This window comes from Lactuca sativa, chromosome 4, assembly GCF_002870075.4.
Source record: "Lactuca sativa cultivar Salinas chromosome 4, Lsat_Salinas_v11, whole genome shotgun sequence".
Taxonomy (NCBI): domain Eukaryota; kingdom Viridiplantae; phylum Streptophyta; class Magnoliopsida; order Asterales; family Asteraceae; genus Lactuca; species Lactuca sativa.
The window spans coordinates 62245169-62271976 of NC_056626.2; the positions used below are offsets into that span (position 1 = coordinate 62245169).

The window sequence follows — 26808 nt, forward strand, 5'->3', positions numbered from 1 at the left end:
TAATGAACTGTGAAATTCCACACATAAAGTTTATGGTTCAAGCACTGATACACTAAAAATATCGGTAGTCTTTTATAACCTACCGCATTGGCTGACTCAAACGATTCTGTTTACCATTATTATTATTTTTCAGATATGGAATGAGTCATTCTCATTCAGAATAAATATATTATTTTTCAAATATACAAAAAAAAACATCATTATTCCATTAAATCTTTTATTTTTTTATAGTCATTTTCATCAATATTAAAAGAAAAGAAAAGAAAAAAAAAATATTCAGTCCCGTTATTAAAAAACACTGTGCTCTGTGAAGTTAACTCTAAAAAAAAGCCCTTTGCCTTACACCGTTGATGTCTGTCTGGTAATCGAAGGAAAGGGTCTATGTTGATAACTTCTTGAAGAACTTCGGATCCATAAATTTCATGGAAGCAAGTTTCAGTTCAAATCCTTAGCAAAAATCCATTTTACGTTCAAAATCCTTAGTTTCTTCGTAAGTGATTCTAAAAACCCAAAATCTTGGCTTCTGTATCCAGAATTTCATCTGTTTTAAATCAAACACCATCAATCGCTAATCGGAAAACCCTAATCTCGAAATCTATCGCTTTGTATATATTCGGTGCAGGTTACGTCACCGATACTGATACTCTGACCCATAGAGCGACAGCTTATCGGTGTATCCTAGATAGAGATCCAAATCCCTAAAATATCGCCAAGCAACCGTTTTTCTTATTTAAGGTTTGAGATTCTGGTCGAGTTACGTCTCATGGGGAATGTATTTGTAAAGAAACCGAAGATCACTGAAGTTGATCGAGCAATTCTTTCTCTGAAAACCCAGAGGCGTAAGCTTGCCCAATATCAGCAACAGGTATTTTAATTTCGGTTCATTCAAATCAATTTTAGTGTAAACGATTCTTTAGAATAGGATATGTGATAGAAAACTTCGATCAAGGGTTCAATCCCCCACATTCACATTCACATTCACATTGATAGAAAACTTCGATCAAGGGTTCAATCCCCCACATTCACATTGATCAGGGAATTCAGTTCCATGAACTTTAATATATGTTCACGTGTCTTGTTCTTAATAGTTTGTTTTGGAGCATATGTGTTTGAAGCATATAGCCCTAAGTGGATAGATAGCTGAAAGGGGATTATTAAGTTATCAGTTTTTTTGTTAGAGACTTATAGTGTTCAATGATGAATAGAGAAGAAAGCTAATGGTAGTGGATAATATGGAAAAGCTGTTTCTATTGTTCCATTTAGTTGGTATTTTTGTACAATAAGAGGAGATTTAATTATGGGATCTATGATAGTTTATAAATTTAGCTTGCATGATATTTATTGATGAAGCTTATGTATGACAAGAGTTTAACCAACATGAGAAATGAGAATTTTCTGATTGATGTATATGAAAGAAGATGAACCAACATTAATACAGTTTTCCAAATTGTACTTCTTTCCCCTTTATCTATCATTAAAAGATATTAGTGAGAATGATTATGCTGTTCAAGTTCTCAATTTTGTGTTATTGAGGGGTATTTTAGGTATAGATCATTAGTCAAACGTTGCAAATTTACTTCAGTCACAGTTTAAATTCACTTTTGATTTTTGATATTTAAACCTAGTTTTAAATATCAAGAATCTGTTGATTCTTGGTGTTTGATTTATCTTTCTTGTGCAATTATGTTTGATTTCATTATTAATCTATTGAATATGATGATTCCTTAACTAAGCAGCCACCATGTTTAACTTGTTGGGTATCTTGAAGAAATGTTTCCAACTGAATTATTTTAATCAGTAGCGACTATTTGATTTACTCTAGAGTCTAGACAAGGGTAAAATGGTCTTATCTTAGTATTAAACTGGCATTTCGGATGCTAATTCTTATATAGCTTGAGAAAGTGATTGAAGCTGAAAAACAAGCAGCAAAAGATTTACTCCGTGAAAAGAAGAAAGAAAGAGCTTTGTTAGCCTTAAGGAAGAAGAAAGTACAAGAAGATTTACTCAAACAAGTTGATACATGGCTTATTAATGTTGAACAACAAGTAAGTACTCAACTCTTTTTTTTTTCTTTTTTTTTTTATTCCCATAAAAATTCACATTATTTAAAATTTCCATTTTTAGTTGGCAGATATTGAACTAGCAAGCAAGCAAAAGGCAGTTTTTGAGAGTTTAAAAGCAGGAAATAACGCAATGAAAGCAATCCAAGGTGAAATTAATTTAGATGATGTTCAAAAACTCATGGATGATACAGCTGAAGCGAAAGCATACCAAGATGTGAGTTTTTCATTCCTTCTTTTATAAATTAAAAAAAAATGATATTCTATAAACAACTTTTTGACACTTGGGATTGTGGTTAGGAAATTAATGCGATTTTGGGAGAGAAGTTGTCAGCTGAGGATGAAGAGGATATTTTAGCAGAGTTTGATAACTTGGAAGCTCAGGTATAGGTTTCAATCTATTTATTTAGTTGAACTTGTATCTATTTGTCAAATGTCTTAAATGCCCTCGATTAACTACAATTTTTTCACTTGTGATTATAGATGACAATTCTAGATTTGCCAGAAGCTCCTGTTGCTGAGTCATCTTCTACAAAAGATGAAGATGAGTTGGATCTACCTGATGTTCCAACAAAAGCACCTGAGATTGTTGCTGATAAATCTCAACCTGCAAAAACAAAAGGTCCTTCTCTCCCTCTCTTGCATTTGATGTTTATGTTTATAACTCTGATTAAAATCTAACAAATTTATGTTTTCCGGTGATTCTTGGATGAAAAAATACAGTTATGGAGGAGCCTCTAGCGGCGTGAGGCGTTGACCACCAGAATACTTGGTCAAATGTGATGATATTTTGATGCTGTTTATCTATATACATTCTTTTTATTTGAAATTTAAATGGATGCAAGGATTAGTTGCAATTCTGTCTTGAAGTAAATTGTACAGTTTTATGTGTTTATATGAAGCTAAAAATTGATATATTATTCATAAAATATTAAACGACTGATTTTACATTTGTAATAATGAAGAAATAAAGGAATTTGTGTACTCAAATACATCAGATAAGTCTTTTTACAACTTATTCGGATAAAAGAATGAATCATAAATAAACCCTATACACAATGTGTTTCTATAATCATATAACCCAACTGACAACAAACCTAAAATATAAACGTAATCTCAAAATTTTCAGTAAAAATCTAAACATGAAAACAAAAATCAACAAGCACATTGACTGCATTTACGAATAACAGGTTTCTTCTTCACCTTGAACTCGAACTCATCAAGGCAATGCTGATAAACATAAGTAAAAAAACCCCAAATCCCCAAAAGAACAGCAATGGTTTTAGCGCCATTCATGGTATAATCATAAACAATGGCAGCAGCCAAAGGCGAAAGAGACAATGAAAGAGTACTAATCACATTCGAAAACAACGATGACACGATAAAAATCAAACCAACGACACCAACTGAACAAATCTGCCAAGCAACAGCAGTCCAAATCAACGTCATGGCGTAACTCAAACTCCCTTCATGAAAACTCGCGATTTCGCTGCGCAACAACCGCCATTCGCCGCTAGCAAACAGTCCGACGAGCGAAACACAAGAAGCAACGATTGACGTATGAATCTGGAGCTCAAGAACGACTGCGAAAGTTTCCTTTTTGATGAATTTTTGGAACGAGAGTTGAGTGACAGAAAGTAAAAGCGCGTATAGAGCTGAAGCGGCAATGGTGGAGATGAAACCGAGAGTGTATTTAGTCTGAGTTACGTCAGGAGGGCTAGGCGAATAGTCGCTGACGCCAACAAGACAAGCGGATAACAAAAGAACAACGATTGAATTCATGATCAAGACTGTGAATTTCTGGGAGTTTATGAGAATCGAGAAAACAGCGCTGAAAGCTAATTTAGTCGCGCAGATTAGCGAGTAAGTTGAGGCCGATAAGTATTCTAATCCGACGGAATACAGTAAATGATCACCGGCGATTAGGAGTCCGAGGCCAAAGTAGACTGATAAGACTACGATGAGAGGGGAATTAACCGAGGGTTCTTTCATTTTGGGAAAAAGAATGAAGGGTATGAAAAGGATTGGGAATCCGGCGTTTTGAGCAAGTGTTGCAGTCCATTTACTGCGTCCACCGTGTTCATAGTAAAATCTTAGGAGGAGAATGGCGGTACCTTGACCGATTAGGAGGAAAGATATGTTAAGGAACACCAAACACCACCATTGCCACCGGCTGATCTCGGTGATTGGTGGAAGGATTGATTTGCGTTCATCTTTCGCTGCCTTAGGATCTTCGTTATCTGTTTCAATAAAAAATCACAAACTTAGAAACTAGAACAGATTGCACATATGAAAAAAATCATATATTATTGCATCTGTTCCAGATGAAGAACTTCGTTTGGAGTTTTGATTCTAAGCTAGTACAGATCAAATGCTAACTTGATGTTGAATCTGTTATTGATTTGCTACAATTGAACAGATACACAATCCATAATAATTTGAGACATGTAAAATAGCCTATTTGACTCGTCAAAGTTAAACTTTAGCTTTTCAAATTATGAAATCAATAACTTGATACCGACATGATCTTTGATTGAGGAAACAAATTTAACTTCAATCCACTTCCAATTATAATGAAATTGAAATTCCCGCGTAAAATTAATTCCCTAAATCGATCTGGATGACAAAACACATGACAAAGGGAATTTTTTTTAACACCCCACGTCAAATCCAATAAGTGTGAAAGAAAACAAATTCCTAGAGATCCATTAGTTCTAGAAGAGTGAAAGAAGAATACAACGTTCATTGTTTCTGCTAACAATCATACACAAGGGCAATAATCCTTATTCAGTTTGTTGATTGTGGATTTGAATCCAAACAAATATGAATTACAATATAATGTAGAAGATTCATCGTTTGATATAGAATCGAGATTCATAAAATGTGATAACATATACAATCGAAATACAGAGAGAGTAAAACCTGCCATGGTTGAAAGATCGAAGAAGTTTGAGAGACAGAGAGCGATAAGAAAGAAGAAGCAAACGTTTGTAATGGAAGTGGGAAGAAAAAGTGAAAACTGTATTATTTTTGGGTGACTCATCCTTTCTAAATTTACAAAATTTGATTCATATTCCGTTTCTAACGAATTAAGTCGTTTAAACAAATGTACAACATTTATTACACAAAGTACAAGTATGATAAAATTGGGCTTTGGATTGCAGAATAAACCCAATGGGCTTCTTCGCTATCAGGGATGCTTTAAAGTTTAAATCCAACATTTTCACAGGCACAGAGAGAGGACAGAGAAGAAGGTGCGAGAATGGCGTCGGCTTTGAGAGCAGCAATCTTAGGTCATGTACGAATCCCGGTGGTGGCTAACGGATCGAAGCTGCTGAGTCCTTTATGGATCCACGGGAACACTTCCGTTCGCTCAATGTCATCTCACGACGATCATCTCGAAAAGAGTCAAGTCATTGATAGAATCCTTGACATCGTCAAGAGTTTCCCTAAAGTCGATCCTTCTAAGGTATTGTCACTGTGATTTTACTCAATTTGATTCTAATTTAACTTTTAGGCATAAATCTCAATTGCTGAGCTGATTATTTTATGTTTAATTTTACTTTGACCTAATTTTAATTTTGTATGATTGTGGAAATGATTGCTTTGGATCATCGATACGTTCTTACATATTCAGTCAAATGTGGCATCGTTGGGATTCAAAAACGATGGTGCAATTGTTCATTTTGTAAATCTAATACAGAAATATGACTATGTTGAATATTGAAATGAATCCGCTAGATTCGGCTACAAAATACAAACCTGTTGTTAGGTTAATTATTGAGCTGAATATAGTAAATATTTTTTCCGAGTTCCAATTTGGATACCTCTAGAAATGGTTATTTGAAGGAATGGATTACAAGGTTGTGATCTGTAATAATGTGCAGGTGACCCCTGAAGTTCATTTCCAGAAGGATTTGGGGTTGGACAGCTTGGATAATGTGGAGTTGATAATGGCGATTGAAGAGGAATTCAAATTGGAGATCCCAGACAAAGAAGCTGATAAGATTGATTCTTGTGCACTTGCAATTGAGTATGTATATAACCACCCCATGGCTAGCTAAAACCCTAAAATCTAGATCTTCTGTTTTTGGCCCATCTTGTTTTTGTGATGTTTGTTTTTTCTGTATAAGTTGAAGTGGGAGGAAAATAATTGGAAGCATTTTAGACTTCATCATCACCATCATACTTTCATGAACATGATTTAGCAATCTTTATATTCCTTCCTTTGCACTTGAGATTAAGTAGGGAAGGGTTGATTGAACATGTTATTATGAAACTTTTAATCTTTGAATACATTTTGGTGTTAAAAAATATTTTGGATGTTTTTGTTTTTGTTTTTGTTATGGTTATTCATCTGTAAGTGGTTTCTTCTAACTAGTAGCTGTTTCATGTTTTTGGTGATTTTAGTGTCACTAGCCATTTAGTGTAATTTGAATTAACATGAGTTTCAGTGGAGACTAAAACTACGATAAATACAAGTTAGGTGGTGTGGAGTGTAAACTGTGATCTCAAACATGATGAAAACGGTCTTAGAACAGATCTCCATTGATCCTTTCAAGTTTCAAGCTTGTAAGCTTCGAGTTCTATAATCTTCCTCCCTTCTTTCTTCTTCCCTCAATGTGGGGTCAATGCAATGCTTTCCCTTTCACTTGATAGCCTTCTTTCTCTACACTTTTTTTTTTTTTTTTTTTTAATTTTAATCTTTAATATATATATATTTTTTAAAATTAGATTAATTTAATGATAATTTTTACATCAATAGTTAAAGAAAATTATATTTTCACTTTATTGAGTCGCCTACCTTCTCTATTTTAGGGTGTATTTTTTGATTTTTTTGGTCACGTTTTCTATCGCATGTTTTATGTATTTATCATGTAATTTATGCATTTCACGATATTATGGGATTCACACATACTTTGGTAGATTCAGTGCGTTTTTGTGTTTGTCGATGTTTTGACGTAATGTAGGCATGACAATTGAAAAACAAGCGATTAAAAGAAGTAAATAACGGGGGAGGAAAAGAAAAGATGAACAGGTAGAGCAATGGATGATAACCGGATGCATTTGGATAACCAATCAACCAGAAATACTCATATATAATCCAAAGAGAATTTTTGCATCTACAATTAGGGGAGAAAATCGGTTAGGTTTATGGGTTTGTCAGTTTCCTTGAATCGGTTTCTTCAGTTTGATTTTTTTTGTTTCTCCAAACAAAATTCAAATCCCTCTGGACCAAACCGGAAACCGAATTCCAATTTGGGTTGGTTCGATTTGGAAACTGAGGAAACCAAATTGCTAAAAGAGCTAAAATGTCTTTTATTTTATATTGATTATTTAACATTTTTATTTAATATATAAAATTTGAAATATATTTTTAATTAGTTTGGTTTCGAACCAAACCAAAAATCGATTTTGAATATGGTTTAGTCTGAAATCGATTTCAGTTCGATTTAATTATCGGGTTTTTTGGTTCCAAACCAAATAATTCCCAAATTGGAGGATATGGTGACCTTAAGTTCTAAAAGGAGCCCAAAATGTTGACAAGTAGCTGCTATTTACGAGCCAGTTGCAGCTATAAAAAATTTGCCTTAAAAGCTGCCCAGTTTTGGTCCTTTAAAGCCTTTAAGGCCACCATATGTTTTTAAAGGACCCTAACTGACTTCAGCCTATGAATGAAGAGTTTAATGTTCTTATCAAAACTGATACTTGGGTTCTCATTTATAGTCCCCCGTTTTCGATATTGTTCCATCTATGTGGATCTTCAAGCATGAATTGAATGTTGACAACTCCATTCATTTTATAAAGCTCAAAGGGTAGCTAATGGGAAATGATGATGTACACGTACTAAAATCATACAAAACGAACGCACAAAATATTAAAAACATACAAAACTAGTTCACAAACTAATTAAAAACATACCTAACTATATAACATACAAGTATACAAGCATAACATACAAGTAATCAATACATAGGCTGAAAAAGGTGGAGAAGCTTACTTAACCCGCAAAATGGTGGATTTATGTGTTACCAGTGGATCCTTCCGCCCTTATGGTGATTTGAATTCCATTTACATGTATTCCAAACCGGTGCAACAAAAATTGAGATCGACATTTATTTGGTGTGTGATGGATAAGGTTTTTTTGGGATGAGTTCGAGTTATTCATGTACCTTCTAATTACTCTAAGTACCAAAGCGCTTCTATCATCTCTCTTTCACAAATTTTGTTCAGTTTGAATTGTTCAAACTATTCCTACCGATTAAAATAAGAGGTAGGGGGTTGGTGTATAGATATGATGTATATAGATCCATTATACCTCCAGTAACCTCCTTATATTTTGTATATATACATAATTAATAGAAAATATCATTTATGGAGGAAATCATTCTCATAATATAAAGAATTTTTTTTTTCTGTGAATGCTCGAATTCCTTACGAACTATGCATGTAACTAAGCATATGATAATTTTTGGACTTGAAATCTTTTAATTGGCTTCAGATTAGATATAAATGTTATAAAAAAAAGTTGCATGGGCCAACTCGTGTATATGTGATATTTGATATGATGTTTTTCCGATTGTATTTGCTATAGCTTCTAGCTAACCGATAACCGATTGCCGGTTTGTAAGTGAGCTTACTCTATAACTGCCAAAAAAGAAGCTCGCAAACCAATGCTTGAAATAAAATAGCAATATTGAAGATTGTGTCTATAATAATAATAATAATAATAATAATAATAATAATAATAATAAATGACACATAATCCCTATGAAGTTTATATGGTTTACTCTTTTACTGGCTTGATTTTTTAGAGTAAATTACACGAATGATCCCTATGGTTTAAAGTAATATGCGCGAAGTTTATATGGTTTATTCTTTTACTGGCTTGATTTTTTAGAGTAAATTACACGAATGGTCCCAATGGTTTAAGGTAATTTGCGCGTTTGGTCCCTAACTTATTTTTTTAACTCGGAAGGTCCTTATTGTTTGTTTTTGTTACGCGTTTGGTCCCTGTCTTACCTAAAAGACTATTTTGTCATTGATTTTTTAATTTATTTAAATAATAGTCTTTTTAGGTAAGATAGGGACCAAGCGCGTAACAAAAACAAACAGTACGGACCAAGCGTGTAACAAAAACAAACAACAGGGACCTTCCGAGTTAAAAAAATAAGTTAGGGACCAAGCGCAAATTACCCCAAACCATAGGGACCATTCGTGTAATTTACTCGATTTTTTAAGTGGCTTTTTAAAGGAACAAAATTGATTTTGTTGGGTCCAATATGTCATTTTTGAGAAAACAAAGGGGTAACCCAGTTACCCAGCTCACTTATTTCTATATTTTAATAAATTAAACAAATTAAAAGGTCCCACAACGTCTATGTGTCTCTCTCACAATTGAATAATTGTCATTTTCCGATGAAGACGATTTTAGATTCTTCTGGCTCACCAAAAGATTACTCGATTATTCATCAAAATGGATCAACAGGAGGATATCGAAGGTTCTGGATCCAGTCCAAGCTTCAGCTTTTACACTTCTGATACTTTAACATCCATAGCATCCACTAAAGTCATCCTCGAAGAACAGGCAGCTCGATGTCACGAATTTGGGGATTCCGATGAAGACGATTTAAAACACAAGAAACGATTTCCTCTTTTCGACTTCGTTTTCTGCTCTTTTTCACACGTAAAATAGCTCATGAACAGGAGTTTGAGCCTTCAACCCGCCGGCGACTTTGGAAACCTCACCAGAATTCCTTTTTTGCTTTGGAGTTAACAACACCACATGATCCTTCCCTTCACTGTTGTTTCGCCGGAGCATATACCGGAGTAGCGGAGCTTCCACTTCTTCAATAAAGACCCCGTAGAAATACTCTTCTTAATTTTAAACCTAAACACCTCCAAAACAGAAAAACAACGGAATAAGGAACTATATATATTTGTTTAGGACCGAACACATCACCAGGACCATCCCGTCGGAACTGTTCATGTCACCAGCCACCATGGCAAGTGTTGACTGTTCTTGGAGATTTTTGAATGAGTTCTGAACAGAAAAGAAAAGGGGTTAGCTAAGATTGATGGAGGAGTAAGGAAAAAAGATTAGAAGTTGATTGAAGGTCGAAAAGAGATGAAGACAGGAGGGAAAATGGTGATTCTCGCCGGTTCTTCTTCTTCGGTGAACAGTTTGCCATCAACTGGAGGGAAAATTGTGATGCTTGCTTCAACGGGCCATGGCGGTGGTTTGGTGGTGATTGGATCAGTTTGCCATCAAAATAGAAGGAAGACGGGAGGATGGGCCGAAAAAGGCAACAACTTTGGTTGTTGTTGGGTTTTTTCTGGTGATGAGAGAGAGGGGCCCCAAGTAAAGGGGACTAAAAGGACATGTTGCCCATGGTTCCCTCATAAAGCCACGATTAAGTGACTAAAATGGTCGATCCTAAACAATTCGTAGGCTATATGTGTGATTTTCCATAATAATAATAATAATAATAATAATAATAATAATAATAATAATAATAATAATCAAAGAGCAGAGTTTACAGAATTTAATCCATCATTCTATGGATTCTATTTTTCTTTAAGATTAGTTTGCATCACTTTGAAGTATACGTACAATCGAAAGCCCAATTGCAGCCAATTCAAAAGTAGCGTTATTTCTTTTTGTCAATGGCGACAAACCCATACGTTTCTCCTTGAATCCATCTTCACAAGTGGTAGTAGCATCCATAACCGAGCTCATATGTAAACTTGCCTCATAGTAACGCTTATTATTATAATATTTCGTGGCATCTTTAATATCAGAGATAGAGTCTTTGTAAAGATCATGACAGTCATCCAAACGCAACTTCATATAAGAACTGATCTTCTCGATATCATTTTTCAGCAACTTTTTTATGTAAGACTGAGTGTCAGTCATGTTATCATATGCTAGTTTGATCGAGATCTTTCCAAGCTCTATGATGTCAGCATGACGGCTCCCAGAGGCTGCTTGGAGAGAGGTGGTGCAGAATCTGTAGTTCACAAATGGATCTTGTTGAGAGCAAATTTCACAAGTGTCATGGATTAGGGTTTTTGCATTGATTGAAAGAAAGAGGGGTAAAAAGATGAAGAAAGACAGAAGGGAAGAAGGAGAAATCATTCTTACGACAAATGTTTCCCTTTTTTCGAAGAAGTGGAATTGCTTAAGTAGAGATGAAGAAGGGTTTTGAGTTGTGTGTGCATTTGTCTAAACTTTTTTTTTATCGAAGATTAATCCATAATTATAATGTGTCATGTTATATAGTTGGACTTTGTAACTTTTACACATACGATCTGCATGTATCTACAGATTTAACTCAAAAGGACATACAAATTATTATTTGAGTAATTTTTTTTTTTTTGTGTACATTCAAACAATGCATGTGAAATTAACCATAAAAGACAATTGTGGGCAGGTTACTTACGTCCCTCAGATTATGGCTCAAGATTTACAAGACGCGTGACACAACGATTACTCATCTACGACATCATTATTTATTATCTGAGTTTGATCTTCTCTCTCAAATTAATTGGTATAGTTTTTGCTTGATGTAAAAAGGGAAAATTACAAGCAACAAATTATTCTTGCTACTAATATACGTAATGTATTTTGTTTTTACATATAATATAGAGCAATGCATATGTATATTTTTTTAATAAAGATGTTATTAAAAACTATCAAGAAGTTAGAAAAGCAATACATATGTAATTATGCATCCACAATATATAGAAAATGTACTCGATTTTTTTTAACCGTATGTAACCTGAAACTTGAACAATATACTTTGTTATTTATTTAAAATAAAAAATATTTACATTCGTTTACCCATAATATCAACTTAATTACAAGTTTTACAAATAATAACTTAGAAGGTGAGGGTTACATATTGTTACTATCAAGAAAACTATACATAAAAAAATATGTTACTATTATAGGAACAAAATAGGATATGCTTTACCCTATTTAACCTAAAGAAAAGTAAAAGTTTGGGTAGTTAATTATATTAATCATTTTGTGCATATTATTTTGTAAATGCCTACTTCAATATGTATACGCAAAGGTTATCGTAAAAGGATAAAAGTGTAACTATTTCGTCATATGCAATGTTTAGGGCAGAACGGAAAGCTAATTTAGTTATGGAAGGTGTATATCGAAAATGTTTGAACCGTGCAAATGGGATTCCTTTGTGGATAAATGGTTATAATAATTTAGGTCTAAACAATCAATTATATTTGGCATTTACTTTTTACTCATTGTGTTCTTTTACACTCTTAAAAAATTAGATAAAATTGTAAGAATTTGCATCAAACAAGTTTAGTTTAACACCAATGGTGCAAAATTTTCCATTTTGTTGTCACTTTGGTCCATTTTTTTTTTTTTTTTAATTGATGATTTTACCCTTGAATTTTGTTTTTTCAGTTTTTTTATTTATTTAAATACTTTTATAATTAAAAATCTCTCTCTCTCTCTCTCTCTCTCTCTCTCTCTCTCTCTCTCTCTCTCTCTCTCTCTCTCTCTCTCTCTCTCTCTCTCTCTCTCTCTCTCTCTCTCTCTCGCGCTCGCGCGCGCGCGCGCGCGCGCCACCACTTCGTTTCTTTTCAAAAAAAAAGGGAAAAAAAATACAATCCATTAACACCACTTCAGAAATCAGAAATCCATGAACACCCACTTCAAAAATCAAAACTCATATTCATAGTTACGATTTTCAGAAAAATAGAATATCACCACCACCATCGAAGATTTGAACAATATTCAGGGGAAATAAATCGATATCTTGCCTTCAAACTAAGAGACATATACACGAACAAATCTCGTTTCATCTTCAGATCTCTAAGCAGATATGAGGAGGTAGAGAGATAGATTTCGATTCATATCGAGGGTTTTAATCACTTAATCCAACATTATCAAAATCTGAAAGGGTCTAAACTCTATTCCTATGTAACCCAAGCCCTTCAGTTGATCAAATTCCGACCCGATGTCCCGAAATTAGAACATCACTAAAACTAGGTGTTCCAGACTCTATTTGAAATTGTGGTTCTACATGACAAAACTATTTTCCTGTTCAATGCATTAGTATACTCAATAAATGATTGATTCTCTACAAACTTGAACGATAATTCCCCAACTACAAATAAGTTTAGCAAAGTTTTTTTTATTCTTTTCTCATCATGTTTCCAATTCCTAATATTATTCTCTTCGTTTTCATTTTTTTTTTTTGAAATTTAAAGAGGTTTGGTTTTCTAATTTTTTTTCTAAATTTGTTGGGTTCATTTTACATCTTTCTGTATGTCTAATCGTGCTAAAAGTATTGTTTTCGCCGGATTCGATTTTAAGCAATGTGACACACCTTTTGCATTTGCTACGTTTAACTTTGTCAATATGAACTACATCATAATCGCCCCAGTAAGCCGCCCTTTTGGCATACTTCATTTTCTTCTTGTTTGTTGTTTGACTTGTTCCAGGTTTGTTTTCAAATTGAGTGTTATCAACAGACACATTTTGATCATCAATCTAGGGCACAACACATTTAAGTGGCACGTTAACATAACACATTTATAGATTAACAATTTTAACATAACACATTAAATTTGATATAGTAGAATAACAATATGCTTATATAGTTGATCAACATAATGGGAATTAAATGGTTACTTGAGTTTCTTGAGTTGGAGCCCAACTTCCCATGACTAGACAAAGTATGAATTCGTGAATCCTTAGAGACAATAGGAATAGTCGATTTTTGAAAGTCTAAAACAAGAGAATTGATAGACAGAAGTAATTTCAAGTTTGACAATGGTTGAGAAGATTGGTCGATTTTGAAATGACAAGGACGGGCATAGGGTTTTCTTTCTGTTCTGAATGACGAGGACAGAAGGTGATTTCGATTTTTGTCGATTGGAGAAGGGGGACGAGGAATTCAGGGCGTGGCTTCGAGTTCGACTTTGATCAGATAAGGGTTACTAGCGACTAACGAGGGAAAGTAATCAGGAATAAAATTAAATGTCTTTTCAATTTCGGATCATGTATTTAAAACTGAATAAGCTCTTATTTGGGTAACCATAACCGAATAACTCGATAACCGAATAAGCATAATATAGATACTCAAAACCCGGATCGAATTGCCTATTCGAACCTAATTCAATGTTCAGTTCGGCTTTCCAGGCCAAATTCTCATCCCGACTTATCACATCTCATAACTCCACATCAGCATAACCTAAAAAGGGCTCGTGTTCACTCGTTATAACGAGCTCCACATGGACATAACATGCCCTTTGTTTACACCCACACCAAACAAACCTTATATGTACACCATGAAAAATGATGGGAAACACCATTGCTTGTCTTACCAAACGAGTACATGGTTGGAAACACCATGATTACCCAACTAACTCGCTACACAAGGAAATCTATCACTTACATACAATAAAATAAGAAAATTATAAAAAAGAAAAAATAAATGTATAACTTTTTACACCATTAGTTTTGTATTGTAGGCAGATTCTTGCTTTATCTTCATCCTCCCGACTCATCATAGTCTAATCATACATGATCTTGGTGTGACAGCAGCTATACTTGATGTAAGATAAACTTTTTTTCGTGTACATCTGATAATCCTCTTGATCTATTACCCTTCCCCACTATATATTCCAATCATAATCAAATAAATCTAGCGGTAGCCTTTCACCTAATCCCATGCCAATTTGGCAATTTAGTGTTTTATTGCTACATGATCACTGACAATCAGTTATTGGATTTTCATTAATATAAAGTTACAAATACATTGTATCTTGGTAATAATTTTATTCTTTTTAAACATTATTACAGGAAAAAAAATATATCTAACTTGTTATTTCCAAAATCTGTTCCTGTTGTGCTTCTAAGTCTAAACGTATGTTGTAATAAACATTGCGGATTTTAAAGGCGTAATGTCATTTCTATTTTAGAAAATATCATTTAGATCTGAGTTTCTTTTTCATTTTAGAACAACTAATGAACTTAAATCATAACATCATAAACATAATTTGTTATGCTTGTGATGACAAAACTGTATCAATTCATAAACAACAATCAAATTATTCAATTATGATAAAAATCTCATCAAAATAAAATGGTGTTTGTCTACTACTACTCAACCACAGCCAACAAGTCAGCCTCTTTGCAGAAACAGTGTCTTCCCACTGCTCCAAGATCCACCTGTTAAAATCATTAAATCATAATTACAAATTTTCTTGCATGAAAGAAGATTACAAAATGGTTCAAAATGCAATATATATGATTATTACCTCATATGCGTTTATGTCAGAGAAAAGAACCTACAAACAATGTAAAGCATAAAGTCAAACAATGAACATTGACCAACAACACAAACTACATTGCTTATCTGTAATATGAAATGTACCTTTTTCCCTGGCTCCAAGTCTGCTACCTCAGAACCAACTGCAAGAATCTGGAACAGGGGAAGAGATTATTCAACGATTATAGAGATATAAATGTCATTATGACAAAAATAAAAAAGTGAAAACAATCGTTAAGCAATAAGCATGCTTTCTTGAATAAGAAGATGGAAGTTATTACTACTCACCTCTCCCATAAGATAACGTTCAAACTTGACAGCTGATTTAGGCAACAAAACTCCACCAGCTGATTTCTGATCATAAGATAAAGGTAAAGCATGAATTCAGAGATTATGGGAATACTTTAACAAAGAAACACATGAATTGAAAGATAAACTCAGATGATATAAGATTCATTCCTAAGAAACATTACTAAAGGGACAAATAGAAATACATAGATATGAATTTGAACATAAAGACACAATAAGGTACCTCAGGTAGTTCCTCCAGACGAATTAGCACTCTATCAGCTTGTGGCTTAACCTATGAACACGAATAAAGTATAACACAATGGATAATCAGCACATCGCCTTGTTGAACAACATTATCGTAATTGATTACATCACAGATTAGGTGCATTATAAAGTTGAAATTGATAAGTAGGTTAAAATGTAGAGTATTTATTGAAACTAAAACATTCAGAAGTTGCTCAATTACATGAAATCGCATGTTAGGTTAAAAATTTTAAAAGGATGAAGAAATCGTACTAATAATCACAGATAACTACCTTTGTAGGCTCGTATTTGGATGCAATTGCATTAACCTTGAAGGAATTTCTTCGTAGACCTGTTAAAATTGCACGATAAAATTCAAAATAAAATGAAAAAAATGAAGCTAATAAGAGAGGAATTAAGGAAATTGAGAATACCTAAAGATGTGGTTTTCGTAGAGACGGAAGGAGAATGAAGGTCTGCAGAGAAAGAAGAAAAGGGTTTAGCTAGTGTAAGGAGACTGGAGGACGCCATGGATAAGATTAAGCTCCGGCTTTCTAGAAAGAGAAAGAGCGAGTGTTGAGGGTTTTAAGTGAGAGAGAACGAGGGTGCGTTAATTGTATGGTTTTGATCGCTAGGGTTCTAGAGTGTTCCGGACCGATCCAAAATTCATGCGACCACACCATACCAAATCATCGTCTACGTTTGTTATGTTTTATATCAGGTATAACCGTGTGATTAAAGAAAATAAATATAAAAATATAATAATAAGTATTTTTTAAAATAAAATTCTGAAATAATAAATGAAAGAAAATTTTTAATTACAATTTAATATAATATTTATTACATTTGACACTTTATATAACTTCTAAGTCATATTATTTATAACTTATTAAAATTAAAATGGATCCACTTAAAACACTACCGATCCCACATCCCTACCCGCTACCAGCCATATTTCTCTTTATCTTTCTTCTTCAATAGAAGAAATCGTAAATCGACCACCCTCTTTTGGCTCACCAATTTGTCTCTTCTTCTCCCCACTCATCGGACCACTGCTTCACATCGGACGATCACCGCCTCAAATCGGCAACCATCTCTCAGCCGTCGTCGACGACCACCAACTCTTTGGATTCTAGATTTTCTGTTTTTCTGGTTCATTTTGGAAATTTCACCCTAACAATTCAAAGTCTTGAATGAATTTAGATTTGTTTGGGATTTTTGTTTCGTTTTCTATTTTATTTTTTTATTATTTATTTATTTTCTATTTTTTTTGGGAATTTCTAGAATGATTTCAGGTTCGTTTTAGGGATTTCACCCTAGCTATTCAAACTAAGGAATGCTTTCATGTTTGTTTATTATTCGTTTTTTTTCCGGTTCGACTATAGGAATTTCATGAATGATTTCAAGTTCATTTGACCCTCATCCTCATTGGATTCTAGCTTTGTGTTTTTTTCCTTGAATTTGAACATCATTCGTATGTTTTTATCAGACTTGATGTTTTTTTTCTGGATTTCAGGTTCGTTCTTTTTTTTTTTCTGGTAGGTTAGGTCGGGGCATTTTCTAGTGGCCGAAGATGGTGGACCGATACAAAAGAAGGGGAAGGAAAGACATTGATTTCACTATTTTCATAAACTTAACGATAAACAATATTGCCCAATTATAATTTTTTAACAGTAATAAATTATAAACAATAAACAATAGATTAATTAATCAAAAAGAAATTATTGAAGGCAAAAGTCTTTTTCATGTTTGGGAAATAGAAATATACCATAGAGATTGTCCGATGACCAAAGACGTAACAAAAATATACCATAGAGACTGTCCGAGTTTTTTTTTTTTTTTCTCTAAAGTTAGGGACCAAACGATTGACTTCTAGTCTTTCTAGGGTTTAGAAATCAAAACTAATATAAACAATTTAATTCATTTTCCTGATACAGATGCCGAAAGCTTTGTTTACCCAATCTTCAAAACATTCTAAAAACTGTTACATAATCCCCATGCTGAGGATTCATGATCACTTCCAGACCAACACCACCTCCCACTTCAAGCATAGGCTCATTTGCATCATCAGGGTCAAGGCACTCTCAGCCTTGTTGACTTTCTAAAGTCAACAATACACGGGCCCCACAAAACCATTGCAATAAAACCATCATGCCCCACGAAACCAATGGTTTAAGTTTAACATCATCATCTTCTGTAATCAAAATACTGCAATTAGTATGTCTGACCAATATCATTCATTATATGCGTAATTTTCATGAAGATGATGAATAAGATAGAGGGGCAAAATAGTCATTTGTGTGAATTACCAACTCATGAAGACTGAATACATTAGTCCCCACTTCTTTCCCCTTATAGCAATCTTTTTCTCCAAGTAAATCACATACCTTACAACATCATGTTACAATTAAACATAACAAATTAACAATAACCAAAAGCACAAGTCCATGTCAATATTAATTATTAAATCTATAGAAAAAATCACATTACATGAATAATGAATTACCTCTCTCTCACATATTCCTAACATGCAACTGTTCTTCACTCTCTTCATTTTCTTCCTCATCTTCTTCTACTCTTTTCTCAACACCCGACCCCACCAACAACTCCGAGTTAATACCAGCACTTCGCTTATAATTCCAAACAAGCATAGAAATATAATCTTGTGGCGAAATAAGCCCTTCTTCTATCAAACTCGTACGATTTTGTTCCAAAGTTTTCGGATCATCCAACTTTATATATTCAATCAACGCCTTTTCATGATCAGGCTTCCATCCAACAGGAAAAGGACTATAATCAGTTTCAGGCACCAAAGACATTCGCGTATACTGCAACCCTTCAATACTTTCAGCAAGCCCCATTCTTAATAAATTATTATATTCCGGTGATTGCCCTTTTTTCTCCTTTAATGGACGCCTAAGTGTCCTATCACCAATTTTATAAACTTTTGCACGTGAACGAAGTTTATATTTTGCTGCATAAAGTTTCGCAAGAGACCCTCGAATTATATAAGAACAAAAATTCACAATCTTTTTTCGATTATCAGCAAATCTATACCATTCCACCATTGTAGACAAAAGTTTATTCATTTGTGCATTTGTATGCGCTTGTGTAGCATGAAACATTCTAAAACATGGCTGTGGGTCCGGATCTCTGTCCCCTTTTAAAAACCCTAATTTTCTGAATTGTTTAATACATTGTTTTAAACTTGCTGTGACTGATAACAAAGTCCCAACTCCTTTTTCACTTATGATTTTTCCACCTGTTGCAGTGTATCTTAAAGTGGGGTATACGACTCTTCTACATAAAACATGATCAAGAAACATTATCCCTTTTGTTATATGTTCAATCGGGAGACTTTCGTTATCGAGCTTTAACATGTATTTCTGATCACAGAATTCGATTAATTGTTTTCTTAAAATGGCTGCATCGGCTCGTGGGCCCCTAACTCCTATCAAGAAATGGCCACCAAAACGAATGTAATCGATTTTTCGGGTCTTATCGGGCCCACTAGTGGGGACAAATTCGGGCCATGATGTGTTACCTTGGTCAACTTCACCTTCAGGGCTATTCCATATGACATCACTTTTTGAAGGGCGATAAAATTCTTGAATTTTTCCCTCCATCCATCGATCTAATTCGTCTAAACAAATGTTAGCTAAAAGTGGGCTTAAAATACCACAATGCCCCCAAGTTGGAATCTTTTCAGCTTCTTCAGGGGCAAACCCGAAAAAAGATTCTAACCAATATGGGTCGGGTTTGGGTTCGTCTTCTGCTAAGACTTTCTTTTTTTGATACTTTCTTTTTGTTTTTTTCTTTTCTACAGGTGGGCTTGTGATTACTGGTGTAGTCATGGCGGATTTTATCAAATCAATCACCATTTTATCTCTGACATCCCTCATTAAAGCACTTATCACCATCCCAACTTTTAACCCATCTAAAATTGTACTCAAATCTCCCTTTATATACCATAAATACCCTGCAAAACTCCTCCTAATAACCCTCAATGCAGTATGTGCAGTTCTTCCAGGTCTAAATGCGTAAGATTTTTCTGAAAATCGAGCTTCAAAAACAGGCTCCAAGATCATGAACAAGACCTCTTGAACAACCCTATCTTGAAATGGGCTTGGTTGTGTAGTAGTTAAAATAGCCCTAATTTTTCGTTTGGATAATGATTCATATTCGGTTTTATCTTTTGGGGATTTGATGAAAAACTCTAACCTAGCACCCCATCTGAATCTGTTATCAAGAACAGCATTTCTGAGTGCTAGAAGATCTTCGAGTGCTGATCTTTGTACTGAACTTCTAGGCATGTAAGCACCCATTTCGTCGGCACAAACTTTTTGATAAGCTAGAACCCATAGCTCAAATCTCCTTAAGTAGTTAGTCAGATTAGTGATTGTTTGATTAGGGTTTCTAAAACTCTCAATCCATAATTCCGAACAAACTGACACGCCATCTTCTTTCATGAGGGTGGAAGGATCATTTGGGTCTGTATTGGTATTAACTCTCCTATAATTGTTGTTGTTGTTGTTGTTGTATTGTGTTGAAGTGTACATAAATGCTCTAAATAACGAGAACCCATTTGTTCTAGGGTTTATGGAAACTAATTTTCGTGTGGGTTTTGAAGTGTTTATAAGTATGGAGTGACAGAAAAAGGTAAGACGACGATTCATCTAACCTGAGAATAACAACTTTTCCGGCAACAGAGATGATGGAGATAACCGCAAATTACAGTCTCGATTCTGTCGAGTCGAGTGTCGACTAAGAGGATTGGCAGAGCAATGAACAATGAAAACAGGAACAGTTTCTTTGGGTGCTCTGAATTCTGAAATCTCAATACAAAATTATTTAGCCCAGCAGCAAATTCGACCTAGGTAAAGTAAGGTAAGGCTTATTACGAATGGGCTACATTTTGAAAACCTCGTCGAAACTCGAAACTCGTAAATGATTCTTATAAGCCCAGCTTGGAGTACGGATAGATTGAATTGATTTCTCGCTAATTGCCCAATTCATTGCAAAATAATCTTATCATTATTTTAGTTTAATATTTATTGCAAAACAGTTTAAAATTAGGATATTCGCAAAAATGAGCGTTCAGTACGAACGAATGATCTAAAATGACCAACTATTGAGCGATTTGTAAAAATGACTCTGAAACATTCCAAAAATTTCAAGAAATTTAAATTTTTCAAAACAACCTATTTACTGATAAAAATTATTTATAAAACCATTGTTTTCAAAATATGATTTAAAATCAACGTCTCTCAATATCCAATCAGTTGTAAAACCAAAGATGTGTACGGCCACACCTTTGTCTTGCCACAACCATCTGAATAACCTGAAACAATAAACTGAAATCGTAAGCATAAAGCTTAGTGAGTCCCCCAAAGTACCACCACATAAACATAATAACAAACAACATGCATTCAGAGCCTTCAGTATAACTGGAACGCGCCATCGGCCTACAGTCTATCCGGTACGCTCACAGAGTCTTCAGCCTGACTGGTACTCCTCACCGATCTACAGTCTATCTGCTACGCTCAAAGAACCTTCAGCATGACCGGTACACCTCATCGGGCCTTCGGCCTATCTGGAACATTCTCCAGGCCTTCGACCTGACTGGTACGCCCCTTAGACCTGCAGTCTATCTGGGACTCCCTGGGTCTCTTGGCCTTCAGTCCCAGCTGGTCCGCCTCAACCCAATAACCAAACACATATCCACGCATACCATAACATAACAACATATTTATATAAACATTATCAGGTTTGTTGACTAGCAGCACAAAGCGATACAGTCTGAGCCCAACTACACTACGTGAACATATGCAACAGATAAACGTATAACTAATCAACAGACAATCAGGCTGATCTTAAAAATCACTAAACATAACATCATCATATATACTAGGACACAAATCACTACCACATACCAACACACAATAAACCATTATAACAATCCAATGGGCAGACCTTGGTGCCTTCGATCTGAAAGTACAGTAAGGAAAACTCACCTCAAACGAAAATAACTGAGCACTCAAACTGCTACTACCGGAAAACCTCGCACTGGCATCATCAATTAATATTTCATCAATAATTGATTCCCGACCAAACACAAATTCTAGTCCAACAACCAAGCCTTCAGGGTAAAAGTCCATTTTACCCCTTTCCTTACTTTGCCAAACTCCAAAGACCAACCCAATAGCATCATAAGCCCAAATCCCTTAAATGACACCACAAGGTCCATTAAGGCCCAAGTATCCAAATTGGGCCCAAAACCCATCATGGGTCTAACCGAGAGGGCATAATATCCTAAAAGGCCTATAATATCCAATGGTCAACTCCTGGTCAATGGTCCAAGGTCAAAAAGTCAATGTATCAAGAAAACCCAACAGACTGAGTACGTCCCGCATACTCAGTTAGTACGCTCAGCGTACAACCACTTGACTCAGTACGCACTGCGTAATAGGAGGTATGCCTCGTGTACTCACCCTGCCCACATTCCACTTAGAAAATGTCTTAATCCCTTAAGCCAAAACGTCTAATGCTTAGATCTAGATCCAAATCATGCCTTGATCCATAAAGTTGTTAACTTTAAGCTTTTGCATGGCTCAATGGGTCCCAAATCCAAGTTCTTACTTTACAACTTCATCAAAGAGGCTAAAACACATGCATGAGTTGATATCAAATATAAAGATCACATTTTTATGCATTTGGGACACCTAAAATGTCTAGATCTAGTGTCCAAACTCTTGGGTTCCGAAACACAACCGGACTCTCGGATCAACTAATCTATAATACCCACATCCAAAAAGGCAAATTATCTTCTTCCCTAAGGTCATAAGCCTTATGGTAACCGATCTTTGGGCCACAACCTTGAATTAGTAATCGATTCGAAACAGAGTGTTACAACTCTTCCCCACTTAAATTAGATTTCTTCCTCAAAATCACTCCTTCCACGCACCTGGAAACCACAGACTCCGAACCGAGAACAAATACCGATCCCTTAACTGACGATCCAAAACATTATTGCTATAATTATGAAGCCCCAAAACTTTCCTAACCTCCACACAGGTAGAATCAATATGAACCACAATCACAAGAGTCTCTTTCTTCCAATAGAATTGAAAACATCATTTAACTCTGAACCCTCCAACTGACAAGCCAACACACAGATTCATTAACCATAACATGCCGATGAAAACATATGATTCAAAAATATCATGACGACTCCCAATGTGAGTCTCATCTATATAACTGATGTAGAGAAACACATGTAACGCCAACAAATTCTACAACTCCCTAACTATAAGACCGAATCATCTCAAGCAATATGATTCCTTGGACTGGGAACCCATCAGATCTAAACTTCAGACCTATATTCCAAAACTAATATTCATCTTTTCATTGAAACCACCCCTTGGCTTTGACTAAGAACACCACCAAACATGCAGAAAGAAGTACCCAAAACACATCGAACACGAATTTCAACCAAATCCCAATCCATAAGATGCACTTAAAACCTTAAATGAACCGTTGGCTACCCAACACACCATTACCAACCACTGCCCCTACGAGCAAATATGATTAATCCAAGAATTTTCACATTTACCTCCAATCCTTATCAACTCAGGTGTAGCTTCACCTGGAAATTACTCAGGACATTCACAGTGAAATTCATGATTCAAGACTCCATAATCAATATCCAACCTTGGTAACAAACCCCTTATAACAACTTGCGAACACATGGGATTTATAATTGAAAGACCCTAACTTTCGTATTTATGAAAGACCCAAACTTTCATACTCGACAATATAGTTACTCCAAAACATGCTACTTGCATATTCATAAAAACAATATTTTACATTGATAAAGAGATTACAAACTACTGAATACAAACTGACTATTTTAAAGTGTTATATATTACATAACTTCCCAGGATTCTATAATTTTATACATATGGGAGTGCAAAATACAATAGTTTCAAACTATTCATAAGCTTCTATCGATACAATAGTTTCAAACTATTCAAAAATCTTCTACCAGCATATAACTATACTGGATGTTTATCTTCTGCAATTTGTTAAACATCGAGAGGGTAAGCGGTGACGCTTAGTGAGTTCAATAATAGATACAATATAACGTTATGTCATATATATACTTTAATAGGGCAGAAGCAAAGAGGAACAAGGAACAACAATGGCATATGTGAATCATGTGACAAACATTCCATATCAATCATTGATTTGATTTAAAGAGATACAATCAATGAGACATAAGAATTTCCATGCTTGATATACATCAATAAAGCTTTGGCCCAAACGGCACAGAAGATATACAACTTCGGATTAACATTTCGGTAGATTTCAGGCTTATAGCCCTGTCTAACCTTCTGCCACTACCATAGAATAGAATTCATTCTCTTACGGAGACATGTTCCACATGGCCAGAGGCTACATACCAGTACCAACGTGAATCTAAGTCCTTTCACTGATCACATGGTCAAAGGTATTTTTTTGCTATTAAAAATAGCAAATAAAAATAACCCGGGAAAATAACCCGGAATAATAACACTGAAAAGCACGTAGCACATATAACACATAACATACAATTATTTCTATATATTAAACTCACCGTGAAATAACTGGGGGCTAAAATATTAATTTGGGCAGTACTTCGGCTCTAAATATGACTTTCGTCGTTGAAAACCAGGAGTTTTCTTGAAATCCGGGCTCTGCGAAGGTAGAGCTTCGAAACCGAAAAGATAAAATTTTCAGGCTTCTCGGGAGTCTCGGGACGTGTTTCGGGCTTTGGAATCAGTACCGGGGCTTCGGGGGAAGTCGGAATAGTAAAAATATCAAAAGGGGGGGTGAAAGTGGCAATTTTCTAAAATTACTCGAGAGGTCTCGCAGCCCCTTGTATTTATAGGGAGGTCCGAAGTCGGCTAAGGAAGGGGAGTCAGCAGCGAGGACACGTGGCATCAGCAGGGCGAGGGTGTGCAGGTGGCTCGCACGTGGGTTGCGCATGCGAGGGGCTCGGTGTCGGCTTCTGATTGGACCAAGGCGAGGCTTCGGACGTGGCACCCCTGCGAGGCTCGCACACGTGATAAAGGGCACGCGTCGGATTCTTAGCAGACTGGACTTCGGATGCGAGGGCAGGCGACACGTCTCACCAGCTGGCTTCGGTGACTCACCAATTTCGGATACGTGGCATGTTTTAAGCGAGGGTGACGTGGCCGAAGACCACGTATGCGAGATTTCTCGGTTTTTGTGCAAAAACTTCTAAAATCCATAACTTTCACATAGGAGCTCCGTTTTTGAAGTTCTTTATATGCATGCGTAGCTAAAATTATGTTCTATAACTTTCGTTTAGACTTCGTCGGTTAATTTTGACTTTAATTTTAATATTATTATTTTTAACAGACCGGGACAGTAAAATCCGTTAAAAATTCATAACTTCTTCATCCGACGTCCGTTTTCGTCAGACTTTTCACCGTTGCACTACTAATGACGAGACCTTCAATTCTCGTTTAGGTTGTGTCGGCTAAAAATCACTCGATCTAAAATTCGAGTTTTTAGCTGTCTACTGCTAAGCTGAAACTTCGAAAAATCATAACTTTCTCATACGAAGTCAAATTCAAACGGTCTTTATATGAAAGTGGATTATTTTCACGAGTTCTACAACTTTCATTTACATCACTAAGGCTAAAAATTAGTTTATCGAAAACTAAGTTTTTACACGACAAAGTATTTTTCGGATTTATCACGGATCTTCGTTTGGTCATAACTTCTTCGTTATAATCGGATTGCGATGAGGTTTTCGCCTAAATGTTTCTAACGAGATTATCTACAACTTTCAATAATAAAATTTTACTTATTCCAAATTTTATATTTTCGCTATATTTTACTATTTGGTTTTTAATTGGAATCTCATAAGACTTCCAACATTTTATGAGTGATTCTAAACATAGTTTTACTTCGTTTCTAGTAAAAACTATCTGTTAGAAATCAACATTCAAATTCACATAATATTTCATAATATTATTTACTTAAAACACGATTTCAAAACGTGTATGTTACAATAATGCACCCTTCCACAAAGACTTTCTGATATACAACAAACACTCCCAACAACCCTTAATTGCCCCTTTATCCAAACCACATACACCCCTCTTGGCAATACATATAATGAATTACCGCAATGCACATCCTTGGGGAACCCATAACCTCGTCCAAAAAAGGAAGAAATACCAGAGCTCAATTGAAACGACAAACCTTAATCAATAACAAAAGACATCCCCATGATTGGTCGAAACCAGATCCTGTACTTGATTGAGACTATACGAATTCTACCAATACACAACTGGATCGAGAAGGCTTCCATAATCATCCTGAATGCTTCCAAAACCTGAGCCCGCTATGAACCAAAAATTCCACACCAATATTGAAGGTAAACACACCAAGAGACCAAAGGAACATAAATCATATTAGACTTGATGATAGGTTAACACATCCATTGAACTTCAACTGATACAGCCCAAACTTCCAAAGAACCTCCGCTTTGACGACACATGGAACTACCAATGATCGAGAACACATTGACACCTAATCTAGGGGACCAAAACCCATGTAGAGCTGAGCATACCCGCCTCTGGAACCGATTTACCGATTGGCATCTGCCCATTCTAGACTAAGAATAGCAATCCAACAACTAGCTGACAAATCCCTCAACAATCGATACTCAACCCAAGCGATCCTAGCACCATCCCCATATATTCATTGGCACCCCAAAAGGAACTAATAGCTACAACGAGCTCTTTAATTACCCAATTCTTGTTGAGTGACAACTCATGTGTCTTCTGAACACATGTATACGATCACCACCTACTATATACCCCTTC

General features: G+C 35.2%; 6 protein-coding genes across 7 annotated transcripts; 2 read left to right on the top strand and 4 right to left on the bottom strand.

Moving 5' to 3' along the window:
- The first annotated feature begins 314 nt into the window (after positions 1–314).
- LOC111898709 (vacuolar protein sorting-associated protein 20 homolog 2) lies at positions 315–2977 on the top strand. Its single transcript, XM_023894585.3, has 7 exons — positions 315–490; positions 623–865; positions 1893–2045; positions 2125–2277; positions 2361–2444; positions 2544–2682; positions 2784–2977. The coding sequence occupies exons 2-7, from the start codon at positions 764–766 to the stop codon at positions 2807–2809; spliced, it is 657 nt and encodes a 218-aa protein (XP_023750353.1). The 5' UTR covers positions 315–490; positions 623–763; the 3' UTR covers positions 2810–2977.
- A 43-nt stretch (positions 2978–3020) lies between these two features.
- Positions 3021–5120, bottom strand: LOC111898719 (probable purine permease 11). The gene is made up of 2 exons (XM_023894592.2): positions 4983–5120; positions 3021–4300 (listed from the first exon to the last, which is right to left on the bottom strand). Exons 1-2 carry the CDS (start codon positions 5101–5103, stop codon positions 3216–3218), a joined length of 1206 nt encoding a protein of 401 aa, XP_023750360.2. The 5' UTR covers positions 5104–5120; the 3' UTR covers positions 3021–3215.
- A 165-nt stretch (positions 5121–5285) lies between these two features.
- Positions 5286–6376, top strand: LOC111898700 (acyl carrier protein 1, mitochondrial). Its single transcript, XM_023894578.3, has 2 exons — positions 5286–5529; positions 5948–6376. Exons 1-2 carry the CDS (start codon positions 5323–5325, stop codon positions 6122–6124), a joined length of 384 nt encoding a protein of 127 aa, XP_023750346.1. The 5' UTR covers positions 5286–5322; the 3' UTR covers positions 6125–6376.
- Positions 6377–10585: 4209 nt separating this feature from the next.
- LOC111898905 (putative invertase inhibitor) lies at positions 10586–11246 on the bottom strand. Its single transcript, XM_023894797.3, has one exon. It carries the CDS (start codon positions 11197–11199, stop codon positions 10645–10647), a length of 555 nt encoding a protein of 184 aa, XP_023750565.1. The 5' UTR covers positions 11200–11246; the 3' UTR covers positions 10586–10644.
- A 3824-nt stretch (positions 11247–15070) lies between these two features.
- On the bottom strand, positions 15071–16527 carry LOC111898684 (10 kDa chaperonin 1, chloroplastic). The gene is made up of 7 exons (XM_023894574.3): positions 16342–16527; positions 16201–16259; positions 15906–15956; positions 15662–15727; positions 15479–15526; positions 15363–15392; positions 15071–15273 (listed from the first exon to the last, which is right to left on the bottom strand). The coding sequence occupies exons 1-7, from the start codon at positions 16436–16438 to the stop codon at positions 15205–15207; spliced, it is 420 nt and encodes a 139-aa protein (XP_023750342.1). The 5' UTR covers positions 16439–16527; the 3' UTR covers positions 15071–15204.
- A 1230-nt stretch (positions 16528–17757) lies between these two features.
- LOC111898668 (nuclear intron maturase 2, mitochondrial) lies at positions 17758–20784 on the bottom strand. Of its 2 annotated transcripts, none has more exons than XM_023894570.3 (3): positions 18414–20784; positions 18217–18294; positions 17758–18098 (listed from the first exon to the last, which is right to left on the bottom strand). In XM_023894570.3, the coding sequence occupies exon 1, from the start codon at positions 20581–20583 to the stop codon at positions 18421–18423; it is 2163 nt and encodes a 720-aa protein (XP_023750338.1). In that variant the 5' UTR covers positions 20584–20784; the 3' UTR covers positions 17758–18098; positions 18217–18294; positions 18414–18420. The 2 variants fall into 2 exon arrangements, with proteins under 2 accessions (XP_023750338.1, XP_023750333.1); XM_023894565.3 differs by having other exon boundaries at positions 17758–18101; positions 18414–20783.
- Between the last annotated feature and the right edge of the window lie 6024 nt (positions 20785–26808).